This window comes from Epinephelus fuscoguttatus, linkage group LG15 (assembly GCF_011397635.1).
Source record: "Epinephelus fuscoguttatus linkage group LG15, E.fuscoguttatus.final_Chr_v1".
NCBI lineage: Eukaryota > Metazoa > Chordata > Actinopteri > Perciformes > Serranidae > Epinephelus > Epinephelus fuscoguttatus.
In genome coordinates this window covers 26,948,158-26,970,891 of record NC_064766.1, presented here as the reverse complement: position 1 = coordinate 26,970,891, position 22,734 = coordinate 26,948,158, and the positions used below count along the sequence as shown (strand labels likewise).

Below are 22,734 nucleotides of genomic sequence, written 5' to 3'. Positions count from 1 at the left end.
TAATGACGCTGTGGGCTAATGGGCATGTAGCTACTTCCATGTTTCAGATGATACGTCATATTCGTAGTCGACCAATGAAGATGAATTTACATATCACCTTGGGTTCGTCCTTCACCTTCTCTAAATGATCCCACACTTTGGATTAACTAGCCTGTGGAATAACCGCAGGTACCAGCCCTGGAAATTAACCTGACTCCTGTCTGACTGCTGAGCGTGGCCTCTTCCTGTGTCTGTCCTTCCAAATTAAATCCCCACATGGTCCAGTCATATAGGTTTTGATTTATTTTGACAAGGCACAGCTCCAAAAGATGTTTCACTGTTTTGTTTTTTCTGCTACTAAGTGACAGATGAAATCTTGCCGACTAATGAGTGGTTACATTGCAGCCTATTTCACCGCTGCCATCTGCAACCCTCTCGCTCAACGATAACCAGTTTCAGGAGCTGTTGTCTCCATTAGTCACTAAGAAACATCAGAAAATGGTGTCCAGGTTGAAAAATGCCAAACTTACCATTTAAGAGCAGCTCTCAAGTGATCACATGATTAGCCAAACAGATGAAAGGATTTCCCTACATTTACCACATTGTTCATTTTTTAAAAAGAAATCAGTGCATGTTCTTAGTAGTGTTATTCTGCAAAAACATAAATGATTTTCTATCTTCAAAAAAGTTATTTTTATTAGTATGAACTCTTTAATTTCTCCAATACCACTTAGATGTAAAGATGCATGGAAGGTGGTTTATTGTTGCACTGTACCTTTATCCTCTCAATGCTCGCCTCTATTCTCAGTTGCTGCACCGTCCGCCGGGCATGGGCGATGTTGTTGGAACTGTGAGCCTTCGAAGACATCCTGGGCAAAACAACACTGTAACAAAGGACAACAAAGACAAGCTTCAATAACCCTGAAGAGAATGAGACATTGGTATAGAGGGATTTGGGGTATTAAGCAAATCTGTAATGAGGACAGATTAAGAACGATGATGAAGCGTTGGGGTTTTCTTTTCACAGTCTCTGCACCTTTTAATATTTTCAAAGTCAATTCAGATGCACTTTAATGCTGGCTCTACAACAGGAAGAACCGACACTCAACAGACTGAAAGAGCAGAGTACTGGAGCATGGGTCAGTATTATGGCCTGTGCAGGGAAGAGTGTTATATTGATATTAGGCCAGTAAATCATTTAACTACATTTACTTGAGTGTGTTGGAAACTACACGTGTCGGTTTCATAAGCATCAACGACTCTTCTATACTTCCTCTTCCTCTGCTGGGCCGTTCCCAAAAGTGACATCACTAACAAGGTTTTTTCATTAGCAAGTTCACACAAAGCTGAGGCACACCCATCATTATGCAAATTCTTTTGTTTCTGTTAGTTTTTGGCAAACATGAAGTGAAAAACTTGTTATGGTTTATTGCAACATCCAAAGTGCAGGAGCTGCAACTTTTGAACAAAGAATCCAAATACTGAGGATTCTTGATGAATTGGGAATAAAAATGGCTCTGCTTTAAGCTATATCAAAACATCCGTTTACAAACTCTCACACAACTCGTGCAGTATAAAGCCTCAGTTATGCTTCCCACACGGATGGTCCCACAGACATGACCTGATGTGGCATCGTGACAAGGAAACATTCGGATCTTTTATACTCTGTGTGGGTTTTTCAATGCGGGAAACCAATATTCTCCCAAATTGTAAACGACAGAGGATCAAAAACTCTTGCCTGCAGCATGGTTCTCCATTTTCTCCGTCAATCCACATCTGCATTGTTAGAAGATGTCCAATGTATACAGACAAGCAAAGATCTACCACATGGGACCCCAGCTAACACCATGTCTGATGGTGTGACGTCACTTTGGCCATTCATACCCTTGTGGATGCATCTAGCACAAATCAAGCATAATCTAAGTCTTAGTATTTCCCAGACTCATGCGTTTCTGCTATTTTAGGCTGCTTTCAGACCTAGAGTCCTCTTGCTTTGGTCTGAATCAGGGACTAATTTTCTGACAAAGCTGCATAACTGCCTAGAGTTGGTTTGTGTTCTCACGGCAGCATTTACAGGCGGACCAGATCAAATGCCTTGCGTGAGAAAGCTGCTCTTGATTGGTCAGAGTTTCCATGTGGGAAAAATCCAGGAAGTAAACCAAACGTTGAAGAAGAGTACTCTTGAAAGATAAATGTGACACTTTCTAATGTCACAATGGAGGGACAACTACGCAGGTTGATTTTAGCGCTGCTCATCGTGGACTATATTGCTGTCATTGTTCATTTTAGTCAAACCATACAGTTTGAAAACGAGGCGCGGCTCCAACTAGAAAACAGTGTTTTGATGCATTGGATGTGCTGAATGTGCATATTAAGGCAGTACAGGAGGAGGTGCACATTAATAATCCTCCAGGACTGTAACATGCTCATGTTTAACCCAAACAATGTGTCATGTGACTGCAGTTGGTTCAGATCCAGGTCAGAACACGTTCTCACCACAAATGAACCACACCAGAGTTCATTTGTAACTGGACTAAGACCACCTCTTCAAGAAGGTCTCAGTCCAGTTGTTTTGGTGCACACCTGAGTGTGATTGCTGTGTTTACACCTGCCCAAACAAACCGCACTAAGTGGCAAACAAACTTGAGTTTGATTGAACCTACCAATCAGGGCAGGTGTGAAAACACCCTATAACTCCGCTCATGTATGCCACTGAGCAAAGTTCAAATGTATGCACCTCGTCCATGCATGCCACTCATCCGTGAGCACTACTGATATGCAGATTTGATTTTAAATAGTGAGGTTTAAGACAAAATGCATGTGTTTGGGAAGTGCTGACCATACGACTATATAAATAAGACTTGGATTAAACTGCATGAGTTGTGTGAGAGTTTGTAAACAGATGTTTTGATATAGTTTTGCTGTTGGTAAATGTGGCCCCCTTTTACCCCAATACATAAAGAATTTTCTCCATTTTTTGATTCTTCTCTACTGTGGAGGCATGCGAGAAAAACAAAGTTTTCCTCACAACTTCAACGTGAGACGAGGTGAGTTATTGATACAAATGATGATTTTTGGGTGAAGTATTCCTTTAAGAGACATTTGCAAGCAGCGCAGTAACCCTGCTGCCAGACAAGGCACAATAATACCACTTTGTTTCAGTGTGTACAGTCTGAAACATGAGCTTGGCTGATAGGCGCTGAAATCTGACATTACAGGATATCTACATTTAAACAAAAGGCTACAGCGGTGTAAAGACCTCAGGGTGTGTGTGTGTGTGTGTGTGTGTGTGTGTGACTGAGGGGCTGCTGTCTGGGAGTGAAGCGTCAGAGCGAAGCAGTGAGTCTGAGCTGTGATTCCTCTTCCTGCTAATCATTTACAGACTGGATGAGAACAAGCCTGGACACATCCTGCAGTTGGTGTGGGAGCTCTGGCTCCAGTGTCTCTCCCCTGCGCTCTCACTTCCGTTTATTGCCATTTGTCTGCGTTTCTCATAAAAACACACATTTGCAACACACACGTGACACACCTCGCTTTCAGTAAAACTTTTCGCAGTAGGGAACAGGAAGCTTCACGTACAGTTTCTCAGAAATTTATTGTGAAATTCACAAGAAAAACTTCTGCAGAATCAAAGTTTATTTCTTTAAAACATCTGAATGAAAAGAGAAGTTATTTTTAAACCTCAGCTGAGGATGCACTTTATCCCATCTGCTCATTGTAATAAGGCTTTCTTCATTTATGTTATAAGCATACAGTTGTGCAATGAGGTGCCCGTCACATTTCCCGTAAATAAAAAAGATAATACGGGAAGGTGCAGTGAGTGCAGTTTTTATAGCACACTTTTTATGGCAGACCGAAACATTCAACTTTATTTTGCTCAGCCCTGTCTGCAGGATGTCGTCCCTCCAGACATCCTCTGATGCTGCAGCTCTTCATTTGTTTCAGGAACAAAGAGAAAGGGAGGAATAAAGACAAAGAAAAAAAAAAACGGAAATGGGAAGGGAGAGAAAATTTCCATCTTCTGTTGGGGAGTGCCTGATTAGAGAGTTGTATTTTCATCTAAAGATAAGTAATCACTGCAAAGGAAACACGACCAGAGCTGACTCACAGAGCTAAAATGTTATTGATAACATGAAACAGAGACATGAAAGGGTCGTGTCGTACAATGCACAGCGAACAATCCTAAGGAAGCATTCCCAGTTTAGTCATAAAGGCGAGGCAGCGCAGGTGAAGCTGACGGAAAAGAGGGCGTTTATTTCTGTAGCAGTGTTTTTACATTAGAACTGTCACATTAAGTCTTTACATTGGATCCTAAGTTCGCTCCTCTGACAAACACCAGTGAAGTTTTTAATGACGTAAAACAGCTGATGACTTTCTCATCTGACTGTAAATCAGTATAACTAATCATCTGAGACAATCCTTTACCCCAAGAGCAGGTTAGTCACCAGCCCCTTTGTGCTCCCCTTCAGACGCTGCTCTGAGCAGATAATTCACTGCTGCCAGGTAAGTTCGGACTTCCTGGCGCTACCAAGCAAACCAGATTGCATAGTTTATAAATTGTGTAATACGCAAACACAATTCAAAGGCTGTTGATCAGGTACAACAGTGAATAAAGAGATCACATGAGAAGAGCAAACAGTCTTCACACAACAGGGCTGCAGTGAACTGGAGGACTCCCTCCTCTTGAAAACCGTCCCTGCGGAAACCTCAGAGTTAATAATCCATGACTTGAATTTAGCCCTGCTATTCTCAGCAGACAGTGTAAACAACAATTAATTCTCAAAAACAGAACAGAGCTGCAAACAAAACCAGAGTGGAGTAATTACACTGAGAACAACTGAGCAGCTGGGTTCACTGGGGAGACTGGGAAGACTGGGAGGACGCCCTTCAGAACTCGGCCCTGCCAAAGTGCCTCTGACAGAAGCATTGAATACAGTGGATGCTATGTAGGCAGGTTATGATTGTTCTGTTTTCTGTTAACACAATGCTGCATTTTATTGATGTTTTGGAGGTCGTTTTGATTTCCTTTGAGGTTCCGGGGTCGTATGTTGCCCATGTCTGAGGTCTGACTAGCGAGGTTAACGTTATATTAAACAACACTTACCCAGCCATACAAGTGCAGTTCACTGTCAGTTTATAGTTGGTCGACTTGTTCAGAATCGCCCAGGTCTTGTACATTAGTTAACATTACTGTTATGTGTCCTTGTCGCTGGCTCGGCAGTATTTCGGTCCGTAGAGCACAAAAACCATCAGATAAATCCCGGTATTCAATATCTTGGACATGACTGCAAAGTATAAAATTATACACATCAAGGGATTTATATACCTTGAGTTTTTCATGCGTATAAACGCTGGGTTTCTCCACAAGATATAAAAAAAATGTCCGGCCACTGTAGCTTCGGCCATTTCGTTGGGTCGGTGACCCACTGACCTGACATTAAGTACGGGTCAGGAAACCTCACTCTGTTGCTAATTGTTAGCTTATTACAATAAGCTAACCTGTCTTCAGTTGACAAACCGTTAAAATAATCCGTGGAGGCGTGTGTATCTTCCATATTCCTCATACAATTCTTGATTTTGGCGCTCCTGTCTGTACTGTTGACATGGCAACTGTCACAGTTCCTGCCTAGTGCGCAGCTGAGGCAGACAGGCAGTGTCACCGTCAAATCTGTCCCGGGAAAAGTAACGTTGTGCCCAACTGACAAAGTAACTACATTCCGTTACCATATTTTCAGTAGTAACGTGCTACACTACTTTTTACCCAATAAAAGTAGTTACGTTACTGTAACGTTACAGTGTTGTGTAACACTGATCTCAAGTTAAGGCTGGGCGACATGGACAAAAACTCACATCTCTGTATTTACAGGCTGACTGGTGATACACGATATATATATATATCTCAGTAATTTCTACAACATGGGCTACATGTGTTCAGCTGCAGGTCAAAGCCACATTTGAGATGTCACAAGCACTTATATAAAAACAGACTGTGATCAAAATAAAATGCTTTTTTCCCCTTGGTTGAAAATATGCAGCTGCACAACATGTAAATGACAAATGATATAAACTAAATAGTAGGGCTGTATGTTAACTTTTTGCACACAGCACTGGAGCTACAGAGATTTAAAGGTTTGCAGTACAGGACACAAAACTGTAGCATGAGTATGAAAGTATCAAGTAGGTCTAAATCCATGTTGTGTGAAAAACTTAAAAAATATATTTGTGTGGGGGGAGTTAAGTTTAGTTTTCCATGGCTTTTCAAATGAATCTAGTGCTGGAAAATGATTTAAGTCTCTGTATTTATTTAGGCTGTTAATCTTAATTATGCACAGAGCATCACCAGTGCAGCCGAGAGACATTTTGTCCTTGTTATATACGTCTTTTATATGAAACGTATGTGTTGTCGCTGCATTTTATTAAACAGATCTGTCGCCTGCATCCCGGCACTGTACACCTACCAAGAAGAACACTGGCATGCTATGACCCACTTCACATACAAACTAGCAGCGCAGCACTGGATTGCACATGTGCTGCGGTCATTTCATTCATCTCACAGACTGATTTAGCGTAGCACGTGCAACATATAGACCGATGTCTCACTGGAGACTAATTAACAGACAGGTTAAACAGAGGAGCAGCTCTGTGTCTCTGAGTGTTGATGGAGAACTTGTGAGTGGGGCGGAGCTGTGCAGAGAGTATGTAACTTGACTCTATATTGATGTAAATGGTGTTGTCTAAATTAAATTTTTATCTTGCTTGACAATATATCGATATGTCGTACTTAGTCGTTATGTCGCCTTAAGTGCAACTCTGTTTTTACACAATATATGTAGTAGGGGGTCCCTGCTCCGTCTCTCGTTGAGCTCGGGTCCTTGGCCTGAAAGAATTTGAAGACTTCCGCTCTAGTGCCAAAATACAAGTTGAACCTGCATGTGGAGCACAAGGAGGCGAGCCGCCGGCCAGGCAGGCAAATCAGGAAGAGGCACTTAAATCCCACTGGCACCCAGAAGTGATTCTTGCAGGCAAACCCTCCCCACTGAGTCACCTCAGTCAAACCGTGCAGCCCCTGTGATGTGATGCCAGCTTCTACCAGCAGCACCGGTCTGACTGAAACTATGGGAGAGCACCGATGTGTGTGTGCACAAGTGTGTGGCATTAAGCACCACCATGCACATACAGGAGGGAGCCTCGCAAAAAAAAGTTACCTCCAAGGATCAGAAAAAGACCACCCCCCTTCACAGCCCACCCTATCACAACACACACACATGAAGCAGCCAGGACCACCTACTGCACAGAGCAGCGCAGCCCCCCGCTCCCCTCCATACCTTGCACACAAATCCACCCGCACACATGCGATTCATTAGCACAGCGTTCAAAGTGCCAAGAACAGGGAGCCATTATGAGTCAGTGCCATTAACACCAACACTCAGAGATGAAAAACCGTGTGTGTTACGCTGCAGCTCAGACCTAAAGAAAACTCTTAAATTTGCTGCTGACGAACACAAACGACACCCATTAAAGGCTAAAAGAAGAGTCGGTCCTGTCAAACGTACAGTATGTGTGGTCTCTTCAGAGAGTATCTGAGGCTTTTCAGACCAGAGTAGCTTTTGTAATAAAGTAACATGGCGGGAAATAAACTGCTTAAGTGCTGCCGGCTGCACTTTAGACTTGACTTGAGGTGGCGAGAGGTAGGGTTAAGATCACACACAAAGTCGCCCAAAAATAACAAGTGGGTCATTGCTGGACTCTTTTGTGGCTTGTCAGACTGTAAAAACATGGCAGGTTTACAGCCATAGTTCAGGTTTACAGTTTTTCTCAATTGTTTACACGCAATTTTGAAAACAGGGCTCCTTTTTTCAAAATATTCACACAATTATCCAAACACCACACTCAATTTGCATAACTGCTAGATTGTTTGCAAAATGACACACTTCAGTCAAAACATATACACATATTTATAAAAATGCTGTTTTGTTTTCATCTCACTAACACAGTCTTCAAATGATCAGACACTATTGCAGTCAGTTACACACTACAGTGATCAGTACAAAATACATTTGTAAAAACCCCTATTTTAGGAAATAGCTGGTCTAGTGCTAGACTTTTTTGCCAGACATTTTTATGTAAGGAATAATTTAGATGACAAAAAGATATTGTCAAACCCACAACATTCTTCATGATTACTTTGATGTATACAGATAAAGTACACCAATACAACAAACAAACACAACACTGATTGCAGACTGAAAATATTTATTTCTTACCATACTCAGTTACAGTAACAGATCAACAATGAAAATCAGAACAAAATAGTAGTTTTTCTTACTACTGTACAGTGTAAACAAATAAAAATTCCTCTATTGGGTTTAGGAATGGGGAGTATGGTGGAAGGTATAAGACTGCAAATTCAGGGTGCTCATGGAACCAAATGTGGACCAGAGCAGATCGATGGAAAGATAAATTGTCCCAAACGACAATGTACTGCATGTGGTCCACTTGGTTTACAGTAAGCACCTGTGTGCTTCCACACCAGGTGGATGTGATTATCCAATTTGTTCATTAGTGTGGTCGTTGGCAAGCAGGGGCTTTGTAATGAGAAGGAAGTAACCTCACAATCCTTATCTGTGTCTAAGGTGTGATAATGCGTGTAGAGTTTTGTAAATCACTGTGTATAATGTTTTGCAAAAAGTGTGAAGCTGAGTCTGTGCTTATTGTTGTGCAACTATGGACAGGTGTTTTGCTTCTTGAGTGTAAAGAGCTGTTAATTGTGTGAAAATTTTCATTTTAGTGCATAAACAACTGTAAAAAACTGTAAGAGAAGAAAAGAAAACAGACACTGGAGTGTGTTTTGCTGTCAGCTTCATTTACTTCCTGGAGAATAACCTGGAGAGGTCTGGGGTCTAACTTATATCAGACTAAAGCTGGAGTTTTGCTTCTATGAGGATACACTTAAACGTTTCTGCAGACCTGCACAGAGAAGGACATTATAGGTACACACTTCCCAAATAGGGGTGTAAGAAAATATCAATACATTTGAGTATCACAATATTATATTTTATGATACTGTAATGATTCTCAAAAACACTGTACTGATTTTTGTTTACATTTTTTTATTTTCTTAATGTGTTTTTAAGAGTCCTACGAGCAGTTTTTTTTTTTTTAATTATTTTGACAAATATTAATGCATTTGCTCAGATTGCACAAAAGGTAGTGCTGTAATCATGAGCCAGTAATTCATATATAACCCCAGTAATGGGGAAGGCTGTCACGAGACCAGTGCACTGATGGGAGTTAGAAAAAGTAGTATAAATAGCAAAAGTCCACGTGAGGAGGCAGTTTGGGGTGGTGAATGGGTTCAAACAAACACAGGACTTCCTCCAGGAGAGTAATGTTTGTGTTCAGTTTAAAACCAAATGAACTTTAGGTTTTTTAATGTACATTGTCACTATGTTTCTTTTCCCAAACCTAACCTACGGAACCTTTCATTATCTAATGACGCCATTCATGGGGCATTAATTCGTTAGATATCATATGATCTGCTGTATGTGCATTTTCGCAAGATGATAGACAAACTGTTGCATGAGGATATGTTGACATGATGAACATTGTACTTGCTTAACATCTGCATGTTGTGATTGTCACTTTTAACATGTTAGCTCAAAGCACCACTGCTGTTTCAAAGTACAGCCGCACAGAGCTGCTACATGGCTGTAGACAACTGTTACTTAAAATGAAGCTGGTCTTCTTGCAGATCCTGCAGATATAAATGCTCATGCACGAGAACTTTACTCTCTGATCTGCTAAAATCCAAATCAAAGTTGACGGTTTATTACCAGTAACACTTTAAGTGATCATGTTAAACCTCCCTTAAATATCTACTGCCTGGCGTCTGTCCGACTTTATATACCAGCTGAGAGTTGACTTGAGGAAAGGCGATATTTGGAGTCTAGACAGATGTCTGCTGCTTTGAACAAAAGAGGAGTTCAAAGACTTGGGCCTCAGCCACAAGCCAGTATATTGGTTGTTCTCCCTCGTGTACCCGCACACACACAGCTCTATCATTTCTCTCATGTATACCCCTCCCCCTGCACTCTCTCTACAAGCAGGAGTTTCCCAGTCTGAGAGCTAAAAGTAGCCTTCTCATACTCCCTGCTGCCAGTCAGCACTTTTCCAGCTGAATGAAAAACCGTCTCTCACACCTCAAACATGAGCCCGCACTACAGTTCGTTGCTGAGCAGATCAGATCAGCTCTCCAGTGCACTCCCCTCCTGCCTCTCTATAAACACCTGGCTGTTCTCACTTGGTTACGGTGCTTATCAAACCCAATAATACTCCAGTCATCAGTCCTGCTGTCTGCTGAGTACAGTGGGATTGTGTTTATGAGCCAGAGGGAGAGACTCTGGCTGCTGAGTGTGTTGGTCTGTGAAAGAGAAAGGGTGAGGCAGGGAGGAGATGGTGTGGGCACTTGTTCACACTGTGAGAACCACCAGAGTGACATCACCACTTTCCCACCAGAAAAGAAATGACAGTGGCTGCCCTGGTTTCTTTGGCAGCCGCTAACATGTAGTTGACACTGAAAATATCACAATGACTTTGTTTACAAGGATAAACAGAAACCATAGAGACAAGAGGACATGAAGTTAGGGCATCGCAGGTCACATACTCTTTTAAGTGGAGCCGAAACAACCAACCGTTTCATCAGTTAGGAGGCTTTCACATCAGAGGCCCAGATCTGAGTACCCTTGACCCCAAAGCCCAGTTCATTTGATTAGTGTGAACACTGCATATTGTTCTCGGGCACTTGACTGCTATTTAAGTCACAGTGGAAGTTGCAATAACATTTTTTCAGCCCCATCCTCTGAACTGCGCGGCCATGGACTTATAAAGCAGGAAGGCAGGCAGGAATGTTGTCCACGTCCATAGTAGGCATAATGCAAAGTTCAACTCCACTATATGGGCTTGGGATCCTGCGACTGATGTGCTTGTCTTACACTGCAACAACAACATAAACAAAAATGATGATGGAAGAGTCCTCAGATATGGAACATAGGGTGGTCGCAACAATCGCAATATTGCAATACTGCACTACTGACAAGCCAACCACAGGGGGTGGCAAGCAACCACCACAACCACTATGTTTACTATGTTTTTTTTGTTTTGTTTTGTTTTTAATGGGATTACCGTGCATTGACACAAAGCTACAAATGACAGCAGCAAGATGAGGAGCTGAACATCTATTCTTCGCACTGCACATTTGCCATTTTCTTCTTGTCGTAGAGAGTTGAAAAATATATTTAACTTCCGATAAAATGCTGCACGCAGCCATCTAAATGCAGTTGAGGAGGGGCAGGAAAAATACCTACCATCACATCGCTGAATGACAACAACAATGTAAGAGAACTGAACCCACGAAGGCTGGCGATGTGCTTCGGTCTTCACTTCATCCAGAGTAAGTACTGTACCTCGTGCCGCCATTTTACTTCTGCAGATATTCTGTCATAGCAACCAGACACGCTGTGGCTCTTATTGCACCTCATTGCCCTCCTGCATTCTGCATTTTACAATAAACGCATATAAAATTTGTTTGAGATAGGGATGCACGATAATACTAGCACATCATCGGTATCGGCCAAAAGTAAAGTAAGAGACTGTTGAAGTTAGTTTCCAGGACATTTTATTTTATTTTTGTCCCTTTTTCCACAACTGGAAAACTGGCCAACCTTTTTCCAGGTTTTCCAGGATGCACGGTGAATCTTGAGTTAATCATGAATGTCAAAACAAAATTTTGTGCTTATCTATTCAGCTGAGATTAGGGATGCACAATAATATCAGCATGCCATCGGTATCTACTGATATTGGCTCTAAAATGAGAATCGACCAACATGCTCTTTTTTATTTTGCACAATGAGTGAATATTACATATATTGAAAAGTATTGTATTTCATGTCTCCATCTGCTGGTGGGCCATCATGATAAGAGTATGCATGCATAATATGATGTTAATTCCACTACAGACAAGATTTAATGATTTGATTTTACAAAAGTGGATATATTGATATCGGTACTTGTTATCTGCCAAATTAGTTGTTATATATCGGCATATCGGATATCAGCAAAAAATCCAATATCATGCATCCCTAGTTTTAACCTGTGTCATATTTGTCCTTTAAAAAGAAGCAATATCCCTGATAATAGCCTGTCAATAAAGCTTATTTACAAAGCACTAAAATAAGGATAAAAGAAGTAATTGCAAGAAACGGTGGTAATACCACACATGGACCTACCATAACAGCCCTACATGGGCATCTATTTACACAGCATGGGGCAGGAGGTGTCAGGAGTCGGAGTGATAGAGTGGTGCTCTACTAATGGGAAGGTCAGTGGTTTGATCCCTGACCCCTGCAGTCTACATGTTGAAGCGTCCTTGGGCAGGATACTGAACCCCCTGTTGCTGCTTTGAATGTGTGTGAATGTTGATCTGATGTGCAGGTGGCACCTTGCATGGTAGCCTCGGTCACCACTGTGTGAATGGGTGAATGGTGCTTGTGTATTAAAGCATTTTGAATGGTTGCTAAGACTGGAAAAGCAGAATATAAAAGCAGTCTGTTTACCATTTTCACTAAATGGCTAATCAAGCCATAAAAAAATCCACATATTGATCAATAATGAAAATAAAAGTAAGCTGCAGGCCTCGTTTCAGTGACACTGGTAAAGGCAGTGTATCAGCTGAACGCAGCACGGCCGACAGTGAAGGACAAACAGCTGATAGAGGCAGAAAACTCGTCTGTGTGCTTTAAGGGGGGCTGCGACAAAGACACAGAGCTGCAGCACCACCCCAGAGCTTCAGGTATGGCCGCAGAGATAAGTGAAGCTGTCAGGACCCCGCCCAGGCCTCTGGCTGCACACCCAGTACAAAGGGAATACTGGGAAATTCAGTGTCCTCTGTGCTGGTCTACAACACTGCTTGGTTATGATTGGCTGAAGGGCCTCCATTATTCCTGTGCAAGCATATGTTTCCAGGAAAAGCTGCAGGACTGTGCAAAGGTTAATGGAAAGTTGTCTAGATTAAACATGCGGCCTGACAAATAACACAGCTGCCTGTTTTTTTTCTGTATCACCATGAAAACGTTTCAGTTAAACTTAAAGCCACATACAGTAGGTTCTCAGAATCTGGCACAGTCCTGTAACTTCTGCGGCTTGACGGGATAAAAAACAACAATCCAGCGTACTGTAACACAGTCACACAGTGTCTAGACAGAAGACTAGACTGGACTCATTTCTGCACGCTTTCTAAATCCTAAATTCATGCGCAATTACTTGAGGCTCATTCCTGTTCAAATAGACTATGAATGATTCCTTGTTTCCAGCACAGACTAGATGGCTGACGAGTTATGCTGCTATGGAATAACAGGTCAGCTCAGTTTATTATGAATTTGAAAGCAAAAGAAAAATATGCTGCATGTCAAGTTAGATAGTTTGCACATCCATGAGATAGCAAAGGAAGTTAATCAGTGTTCTTAAACATGATGATACTAAGAACAGGATTGTGTGAACATGGCAGACGGCACATCCAGTGGCTGTCAGTGAAGAGGAGCAGGATGTGTGTCAGGGACTCTGCCTGTCTGACATAATGACAGATAACTGTGATAACAGAGGGGGGCAAGTAACACTCTGGTATGTTAGGATTAAGCAGAAGCAAGAATTCACAGGGTGAAATAAAACCAGCCCTCGCTGGGCAACCTCTAATTAGGCTCCACTCTGCACAGAGCACAATTCACACACTCATCTACTTGACTAATGTTGCCTAATTTAGACTTGTGGAGTAATGGTGCAGCAAAGATTCATGGCACATAAAAAAAAATTGACGGTCGTCCTTTTATCCTTCTCCCAACATTATAATTAGTTTAACTTATGGATGGAAACACATGGACGCTTCCTTGCCTTTTAAAAGGAATTATGGGCGTTTTTCTCACCATTAAAACGACAGCCAAAATTCTGTCCTTGACATATTTTACCTCTCCACACAGCAGTGAGTCGGGTGGTAGAATATGGCTCCTGAGCTGCTGAGTAGGACAGTTTAAGCTAGCGCTGTCAGCCATCCTGTTAGCCTATTGTTGAGATGGCAAATTATAAGTTGTGTAATCCTAAATGTGGGTGCAGTGTGGTTTTAATGTTATGGGGAATGTAGTGTAAGTGTAGTGTAGTAGCTAAGTGAAGGTCTAATGGATACCTGCTACAGTAGAGGGGGGTCGGCCCGGGAGCACCAGAATATAACACTGACATCATGAGCTTTATTTTGAAAAATACAAGCAAGTCGCCTGTTCATTATTAAAGGTACAATAACCTCTCTTTGCTTATTGTTAGATAGTTAGTGTACAGGTTCACGCAGGCATCCTGGTGGTGTAGCAGGTTTGAGGCGATGACCATGAAACTACAATGTCTCCCATTTGAGTTCAGCAGGTGACTTTGTGCATAACATTTTCATCTTATACTCTCGCCCCTCATTTCCTGTCTGCCGTCCATTAAAGCTTAAAATACCCCCTAAAAATCAAATAATGCATTAAATCTAGAGATGCACTAATCAATGGGACAGTGACCCACCGATCAGCCTCTGTGCTGGTTAAATTTACATGTACGCATGTATGGATTACTGAGCGGGCCTACTGGGCCCAGTGGCCCTAAGTGTCAGGGGCCCCTCTGGCTTTAACCTGCAAAATGTCACTGAAATTTACACATAGAAGAAGTAGAAGAAGAAGGAAAAGAAGTAGGAAAAGAAGTAGAAGAGGAAGACAAAGACGAAGAAGATGAAGAAGTTAATTTTTTTTACTCTGTAGTCATATACACACAGGCTTAAAATACACATGCATGCACAAACAGGGCCTATATATGGATTAAGTGGCGAGATGTCAGAGCGAGGCTGCCCATGGACAAGCGCCCCGAACAGTTGGGGGTAAACTGGCACCTCTCTGTCTGGGAAGTTGAGCCCTTATGGACTGAGCTATCGCCACCCTTCAGAGACTCAAAACAACTAAAAAGAGACAACAACAACAAAAAAAAAAAAATTACACAAAAACCCAACAAAGATATATAAAATTACCACAAAGAGAAACAAAACCATAAAAGATCCCTAAGAAGTTAAAAGAGATGCAAACAACAACAAAAAAAGCAACACAAGTGTGTGTGTGTTTTGCTCCTCTGTAGGAGAGGTGGTGGGGCCTTTTGCTTATCTGTCCCTAAGGGCAAATTGTCTCATAATCCATGCATGTCTGCAGCGCACAATGGTTCACGTCACAAGGGGAAATACAGTAATCGACTATTGTAACAGCCACACAAACACACAGTGTTGCCAACTCGGCGACTTTCTCACAAGATTTAGCAACTTTTCAGACCGTTTAAGTGACTTTATTTTTAAACACCATTACTGACAACTTCAAATATACCACACTGTAATACATTCCCACGCACGCTGCTCAGAGTAATCGCAGTGACAAGCTCTTCTGGCAAAAGCGCAGTTTCTTTTCTCTCTTTTTCGGATTCCACTTCTCTAATCATTTGTTTGGGCATGTAAAGATCTGTTGCACCTGTTTTCTTCTGGTAACGTAAAACACATTAAACTGGATCTTATTTATACAAAAAATATGTCCAATAACATGGAGCACTTTTTATTTTGAGTTTGAGTGACAGTGAGAGAAGGTCCTGCAACCTGGTGCAGTTTTGAAGAAAAAAAAGGTTATTTAATAGTCCAATGTTTTACAATGAACATACAATTGAATTTTCCATTAAAGAAAATTTACAAAAATGTTTGTGTATGTTGTCAAGTACAGTTCTTACAAAGAAAGAAAATCAGAATTAGCCAAGAAGACTGCAGTCACTGCATCTCTTATGACATCAGAGACAATCTTGGGATGGGATTTCAACAAGTTCTCATAACAACAGTCCAATAATAGTGTAGAACAGGTAGTGAAGAGGCTAAAAATGCACTACACCACGAGAGGTTCATTCACTTCTCTACAATGCAAGAGACATTATCAGGGAGAAACTGCAACACGCACAAAGAGAACGAAACTGAGAACAAAGGATGACAACAACAACTGGCGTATGTCTCTCCTTTCCATTGATGTAACCGTCAACTCGGCTCCTTGCATTCCTTCCACGGGAAGGTACGCAGTTAATGAGCCAGTTGTGTAAAAGTCTGAATACTTGTTGATGCTCAACGAGAATTCAGTCACAACTCCCGGCTTTACACGCAGCATGCCAAACGTCTGGGAGCAACACAAAGAGCAGCCATCGCCTCAGTGATATCATTAGCAGCTCGAGTATGTGCTAAAAATAGCCATCAGCTCTGGGTTGTTTCTGGCTACAGTGGAGCTGGTTTCAGCTAAAAACTACTCCAGCAAAGTGTTACTCAGCTGACAGCTGGGTGTTCTGCAGATTAGCAAGGTCTCTGCAGTTTCCACTGAGGTGCCTGTGAGACTCCAGTTCGCCAGTAATGGGCCATTATCAAACCCAGAACAGCCCAAAACAAACACGGGCCTTTGGCAGATAATGCCCTTCAGACGTCACTGCAGACGCACAGAGGGTGACACGCAGGAGACACAGGCGACCTAGGCAGGGAGGCTGCCTGGCAGCATCTCTCTGCTCTGCCCTCGGAAAACAAACAGCATTGTTGTCAAAAAAGAAAAATGCACAAAAGAAAGCTTAGTGCAAACCGAGTGGAGTTTGCTGGAAATGGATGCAGGGAAGAAAGGAATGGTGTGGCAGAGAGGGCTGTAGAAAAAGACGTGTGCTTGCAACTGAGACAGAGATAAGAGTTAGTGTGTGAGGGCTGGAGAGAGCAAGCCGTGCAGCTGTGTGTATGTTGCATTTGGTCGCATGCCAAAAATCTGCTGCCGGCGACGGGAACGCAGTAAAACTTAAAGCTATTGTGAGCGCTTTGCCTTTTGCCCTCAGTCCCTCTTTCCTCTGAAAGCTACTATTCATGACGAAGGCAGGGAGATACTACACAATGGATCTCCATCTTTCACCCAACACTGCCCTGCCTATATGGAACAATAAACAAATGTATTCAGTGTTTCCAGCCTCCACCCCTGAGCTTGTCCGACTGCATGTTACTACTACAGCGAAGGTGAAAAAGAGGAGGCCAAAGGTCTGTGCAGTGTTGCTGGTTGGCCCCTCCTCCCTGCTGGAGCTGAAGCAGGAAGGGTTAAACAACAGCATGCATGGATGGAAGAATTGATAATGGCCTGGACGTCACATAGCTCATTAGAAAACAACGTAAAGGTCATAAAGTGGAGTTTGTTTTTCAAGTAAAGAGGAAATGGGATTAGTCAGAGGGTGACATAAATGGTGATGTGTGCATGTGCAGAAAGAGACTGTGTGACATGGTGTAAAGTCCATACAAGTGGATATTTGCATGTGGCTTTTATAATCTTTCAATACACAAACATTATTGTTTAAATGCTAGCAATAATGTCAGGATAATTAAAGATTGTGACAATGTTTGTCTGTTGAATGTGCTCGGTATGTTTAATGTTACTCCACTGAATCAATAGATTAAATCCTGTAATCTACTGTAAAAACAGGACAAAAAAATGCAGGCTGCATGATTTCTTCTGTCAGAAAGAGAGAGCAAACAGATCTTTCTATGCCATCAGGAAAGTTCAACACTAAGTGGTGAAGTTCATTCACTAGAATTCCTGCATGTACAACGGAATTAAGAGGAACTATGACGCAGTGTGAGACTGACGCACACCATCATGGAGCATTTCTATAGAATATCACAAACAGCCCTTTCATGGCACCTAAACACCAAAAGGATGGAATAACAGTTCTGCGTTCAATATTTTTGGAGCCTACATGTAGCTGCTGTAGGAGCTGACGTGTGCCTCTTCCAACACATCAGAATACACGTCAGGTCTGCAGCAGCTGCAGAGACACCATGTGGAAACCACAAGAACTGTGACTGGTCAGCTTGTGTTTCCACCTGCATGTTTCAGATGCCAGCAGGGATCGTTGAATGAAGACGTTGAAGGACATCTCGGTAACAATCTTCTGCTTTTCAGCACCAACAAGTCTAGAGAAGAGATCTCCACCACAAACCAGAACGTAAACACGGTGACTGCAGGCAGAACTGCTGCCTAGTATCATGTAAGAATGTAAACTCAGTTACTGTGAGGAATATAATTAAAGCTCAGTACAGCTGGACCACGAATTATGCATCTATCTAATGTCAAAATAGAAGGAAATCCCAACGATGAGCTGTAAATCAAATGGTATCTGTGACTAGAGTGCCTTTAACCTGTTGCATCAAGCATAAATCCAGATTAAAATGAATGCACATCAGTGTATAACACAGCATGAAATGATACGATGTTTAACTCAACGAATTTTGGTCGTATTTTGACATTTCTAAGCTCTTTACCTCCATGAGTACACCGCCATTCCCAGCTGACACTACTGCCTTTTCCAGGCTATTGATGAAGCAGAATTCGGGGCCTGGAATTGGGCCTGGTGGGTCCCGACCTCGTCTTCAACTTTTATACTACTTTTGCTCTTGTCCAAAATAAGTATCTTTAAAACCAAATACTCAGCAGTCAAGGAATCACTGGAGACACGTAGAATTGAGTGCAACTGAGTTTAATGTGTTCGCAGGCAACAACACGTACAACTCAATGAGTCAAGCTCCGGAGCAGGACTGAAGTTTTGTTTTCTGTGTGCTCTCTTTTATGCTGGTGAAGATTCTGTCGAATCTCCACCTCTTCTCTTTAATCCTTCCCACATAAGTCCGAACATAATGGTGTCATACATGAACATCAAATCCTATCAGATCAAACATAATGGTGTCATACATGCACATCAAAGCATATCAGATCCTAGGTAGTTCCCACTTTAGTCCATGAACATCAGATCCTGCATCCAATACAATACACCAATGAGTGTGTGTGTGTGCGTGTGTGTGTGCACATTATGTGGATACACATACCAACCTGATCTCACAGAAATACGTGAAATGACCACGACCTCTTAATACCGCATTCCGTGGTGGCAGCACGTAATGGGTTGAAATTACGTGCTGCCACCACGAAAACAATGCCAATGTAAAGTCAATTAGGGTCCTCTCCCGTGGTGGACACACGGATTCCCTGATTCAATCACGTCACGTCAACCTCGTTTTCCTCAATGATATCTTTAACATTCCTGTATACACACAAAAACGCGGAAGTGTTCTTGATATTAAAACGGCTAATATATTCCTCTGTTATAATTTCCCACCAAAAATAATAATAATGATAATAACGTGATAGTTCGGCAGTTCTAGATATTTGTTATAGCCTATTCAAATATTCAATCACAAAAACGCCGTTTCTAGAGAACTTGCTAAAATATCTGAAATGAACCATCATGCCTACTTTTTCTTAACATATTTCATCTAGGTGCAGTGTCATTACTAGTTCAGCTTTACTAGACATTTGATATATTCAGTAGATGTATCTTTTTACGACCCTGTTTTACAACAAGCCGCAAAAAACCTACCGTCCCAAAAACGCCATTTTTAGAGTACAATCTAAAATAACTACGATTAGCCAACATCCTTGCTTTTTTTCTTAACATAGTTCATCTAGATGCAGTGTAATAACTACTTCGGCTTTACTAGATATTAGATTTATTCAGTAGATCTATCTTTTTACAACCCTAATTTACAAACCGCGAATGAACCTACTGTCCCAAAAACGCCGTTTCTAGTATATTAGCTAAAATATCGAAAATTAGCCGACATCTTTACTTTTTCTTACCATAGTTCATCTAGGTGGAGTATAATAACGAGTTCGGCTTTACTTAATATTAGATATATTCAGTAGATATATCTTTTTACAACCCTATTTAGAGCCCTACTTTGCAAATCAGAAGAACTACAACTATGTTGCTGATATGTATCAAACTGCATGGCGTGGTCCCAGGGAATTGTAGTTTTTTAAAAATCTAAGTGTTTTTCCCAGATTTGGAAGTTGTAAATACTGAATTGAGAGTAGACTGTGGACTTTAAGGGGATGGTAAACACATTTGTGTAATCAGATTTTAAATATCTAATTTCTAAATGGGTGAAAATTAATTTTATCCATATTTTATCCATATCTGACAACACCCTCAGTTGTTGACTACACTCACATGATAGCTGAGGTCAAGAGCTCTCTATAACAGTTGGTCCCATGTCTGTCCCCCCTTTAGTTGCTGAGTTATAAGCCCTGAAACATGCACTGAGGTCAAGGTCAATAGCTGAAAGCAGGAGCCATGTGGAATCTTCATACTGACATATGTTACTCTCCAGGTTGAGACCTTTCCAATGATGTATTTGGTTTAGCTCTACGACAAAGTTTAGATTTTTTCATTTTTTGGACACAAGCCATGCCAGGTGTAGTTTCAGAGAGCACTTTGAAGGCCCAGTGTATAAAATGAGTTTTGTTTGTTTCTTTGCTTGTTTTTTTCTTTCTGACTGTAGATAGTTACTAAAATGAGTCATCCTCAGACAATACAATACTACTAAAAAGTAAAACCAATAATAACAATAATGAAATAAGCAAAAATAATATTAAAATCATATTGAAATTTTAAAATCTATTTACAGAGTGGAATGGCAGCCTAATAGATAACTTAGATACTATTTATTATTGTTAAGATACTTTATTATTGATTAGATACTATTTAGCCTATTACTGTATTTACTTTTAGCATGTTCTACTTTTGAGTAATTTCCGAGAAGTTATGATAAAAAAAAAAAAAAATAAATTACAGACTATAGGAGACAACCTCTTCAATGTCTCACGTCAATCAATTAACACTATTTGTTGGCTTTTTATAATGCCTTCTTTTTTTTTTTTTGCTGCTGTCTCCAGTTGAGAGTGGTGATTTGCTAAATACATTCTACAATAATAATTAGATTAACATTTGGTCTATAATACTGTTGGCTATATTACGCATTTTAATAAAAAAAACGGAAGAATAAAAGAAATAAACATCGAAATAATTACTTTTTTTAATGATATTCCTCTCTGACACACACACACACACACACACACACACACATTGAACACGCGATTGAATGAATGAATGAATGAATGAACATTGGAAGTGGTTCAGCCACAGACCCACCGGCTGGTGCAGTCATATTGAGATTACATTTGTTTTTTATTACTAACAAAATTCTTTATATTGACCGTATGAATGGTTTCGTTTTCAAATAAATATTTGGAAACAAAAATATGCTTTGGTGTACTTTTACAGAGTTTTGCAATATGTATATAGCCTACCTGTATCAAAATGTAGGCTATAATTTTCAGCAGCGGTTTGTGTGACAGCTGCCACGGTCGGAGGTATAACCAGCGGGGCAGCCGCTGGTACTGTGGCGCTGGCTTGGGGTCCGCTCTCCCCTGGTGGAGTGGAGGGTGGATGGTGTTTCCTCTCTGGTTCTTCCGTGCTCAGCCTTATTTTTATCTTCTTATTTATTTATTTCTTAGTGGCGTTTGGATTCAGTTACGGCAGACGGATGGCAATCTGAAATGGAATGAAGCCCACAGACTGCGGACAGCAGACAGCAGCTACAAAACAGTAGTGGAACGTGCCCCATCCGCCCACAGCACAATGCTCTTAAAGCTCTACGCTATCAAAAGCTGGCAAAATACATTTATTTTATGGCTTTGACATTAACCTGTCATACTGTTGAGTTATCAAGAACACTTCCGCGTTTTTGTGTGTAGACAGGAATGTTAACGATATCATTGAGGAAAACGAGGTTGACGTGACGTGGGAATCCGTGTGTCCACCACGGGAGAGGATCCTAATTGACTTTACATTGGCATTGTTTTCGTGGTGGCAGCACGTAATTTCAACCCATTACGTGCTGCCACCACGGAATGTGGTGTTAAGAGGTCGTGGTCATTTCACGTATTTCTGTGAGATCAGGTTGCATGAAACAATAAACCAAGGTGTGACTGGTTATGATCAAGCAGAGTATACTGCCTGGACATGTATTTTTAAAGGTCAATTGATACTAGCATAAGACTAAACAGGTACATTACATTACACTATAACAGGCCGAGTTATAAAACTAGAGTGATGATACTGGTTTCATATGAAACTCTGAATCCACTGGTACCAATCATGTCTTGCTAGCTTATCAGAAAGAGAGTTAAATAACACTCTAGCATGGAAAAAACTAGCATGGTCATTTTCACAGGGGTCCCTTGACCTCTAGCCTTGAGATATCTGAATGAAATTGGGTTCTATGGGTACCCACAAGTCCCCCCTCTATAGACATGCCAACTTTATGCTAGTCCCAGGCAGTTTTGGGAAAATATCAGGTAGCTTTCTCATGCAATACAAATGTTTTTGAATATTTCTGCACACTGGGGTCCATGAACAGTCTTGGAATAGCATAAATATGGTTTGACTGGAAAGCTGAGACCCTTGTGGGTTCAACAAGCCCAAACAGTGATGTTGTTAGCCCTCGTAGTAGCCATTTCTTTGTAGTGAGACCATTGTTTTAAACGAACATCACTGTGTAAGAAGACAGAAGTGTTCGCCATCTATCGCTAGAAAATGCAACTCTTACATAAATCTCAAAATGTCAGAAGTTTTTATATCAAATCACAGCATGTATTTTTCTGTGGTGTTCCTCAGGATCTTGAAGTATTTCAGACAGATTTTTGACCGTTTGTATTGATTCTGGTGGTCACAAATGCTTTACTTTAGTACCAAATC

General features: G+C 41.2%; 1 protein-coding gene across 1 annotated transcript in view; it reads right to left on the bottom strand.

Moving 5' to 3' along the window:
• gng12a (guanine nucleotide binding protein (G protein), gamma 12a) overlaps positions 1–22,734 on the bottom strand; it is a 53,638-nt gene that overhangs the window by 4,385 nt on the left and 26,519 nt on the right. Inside the window, exon 2 of the mRNA XM_049599091.1 lies at positions 755–863. Coding sequence (XP_049455048.1) covers positions 755–847 — 93 coding nt within the window. The 5' untranslated portion in view covers positions 848–863. The remainder of the gene's footprint in view (positions 1–754; positions 864–22,734) is intronic.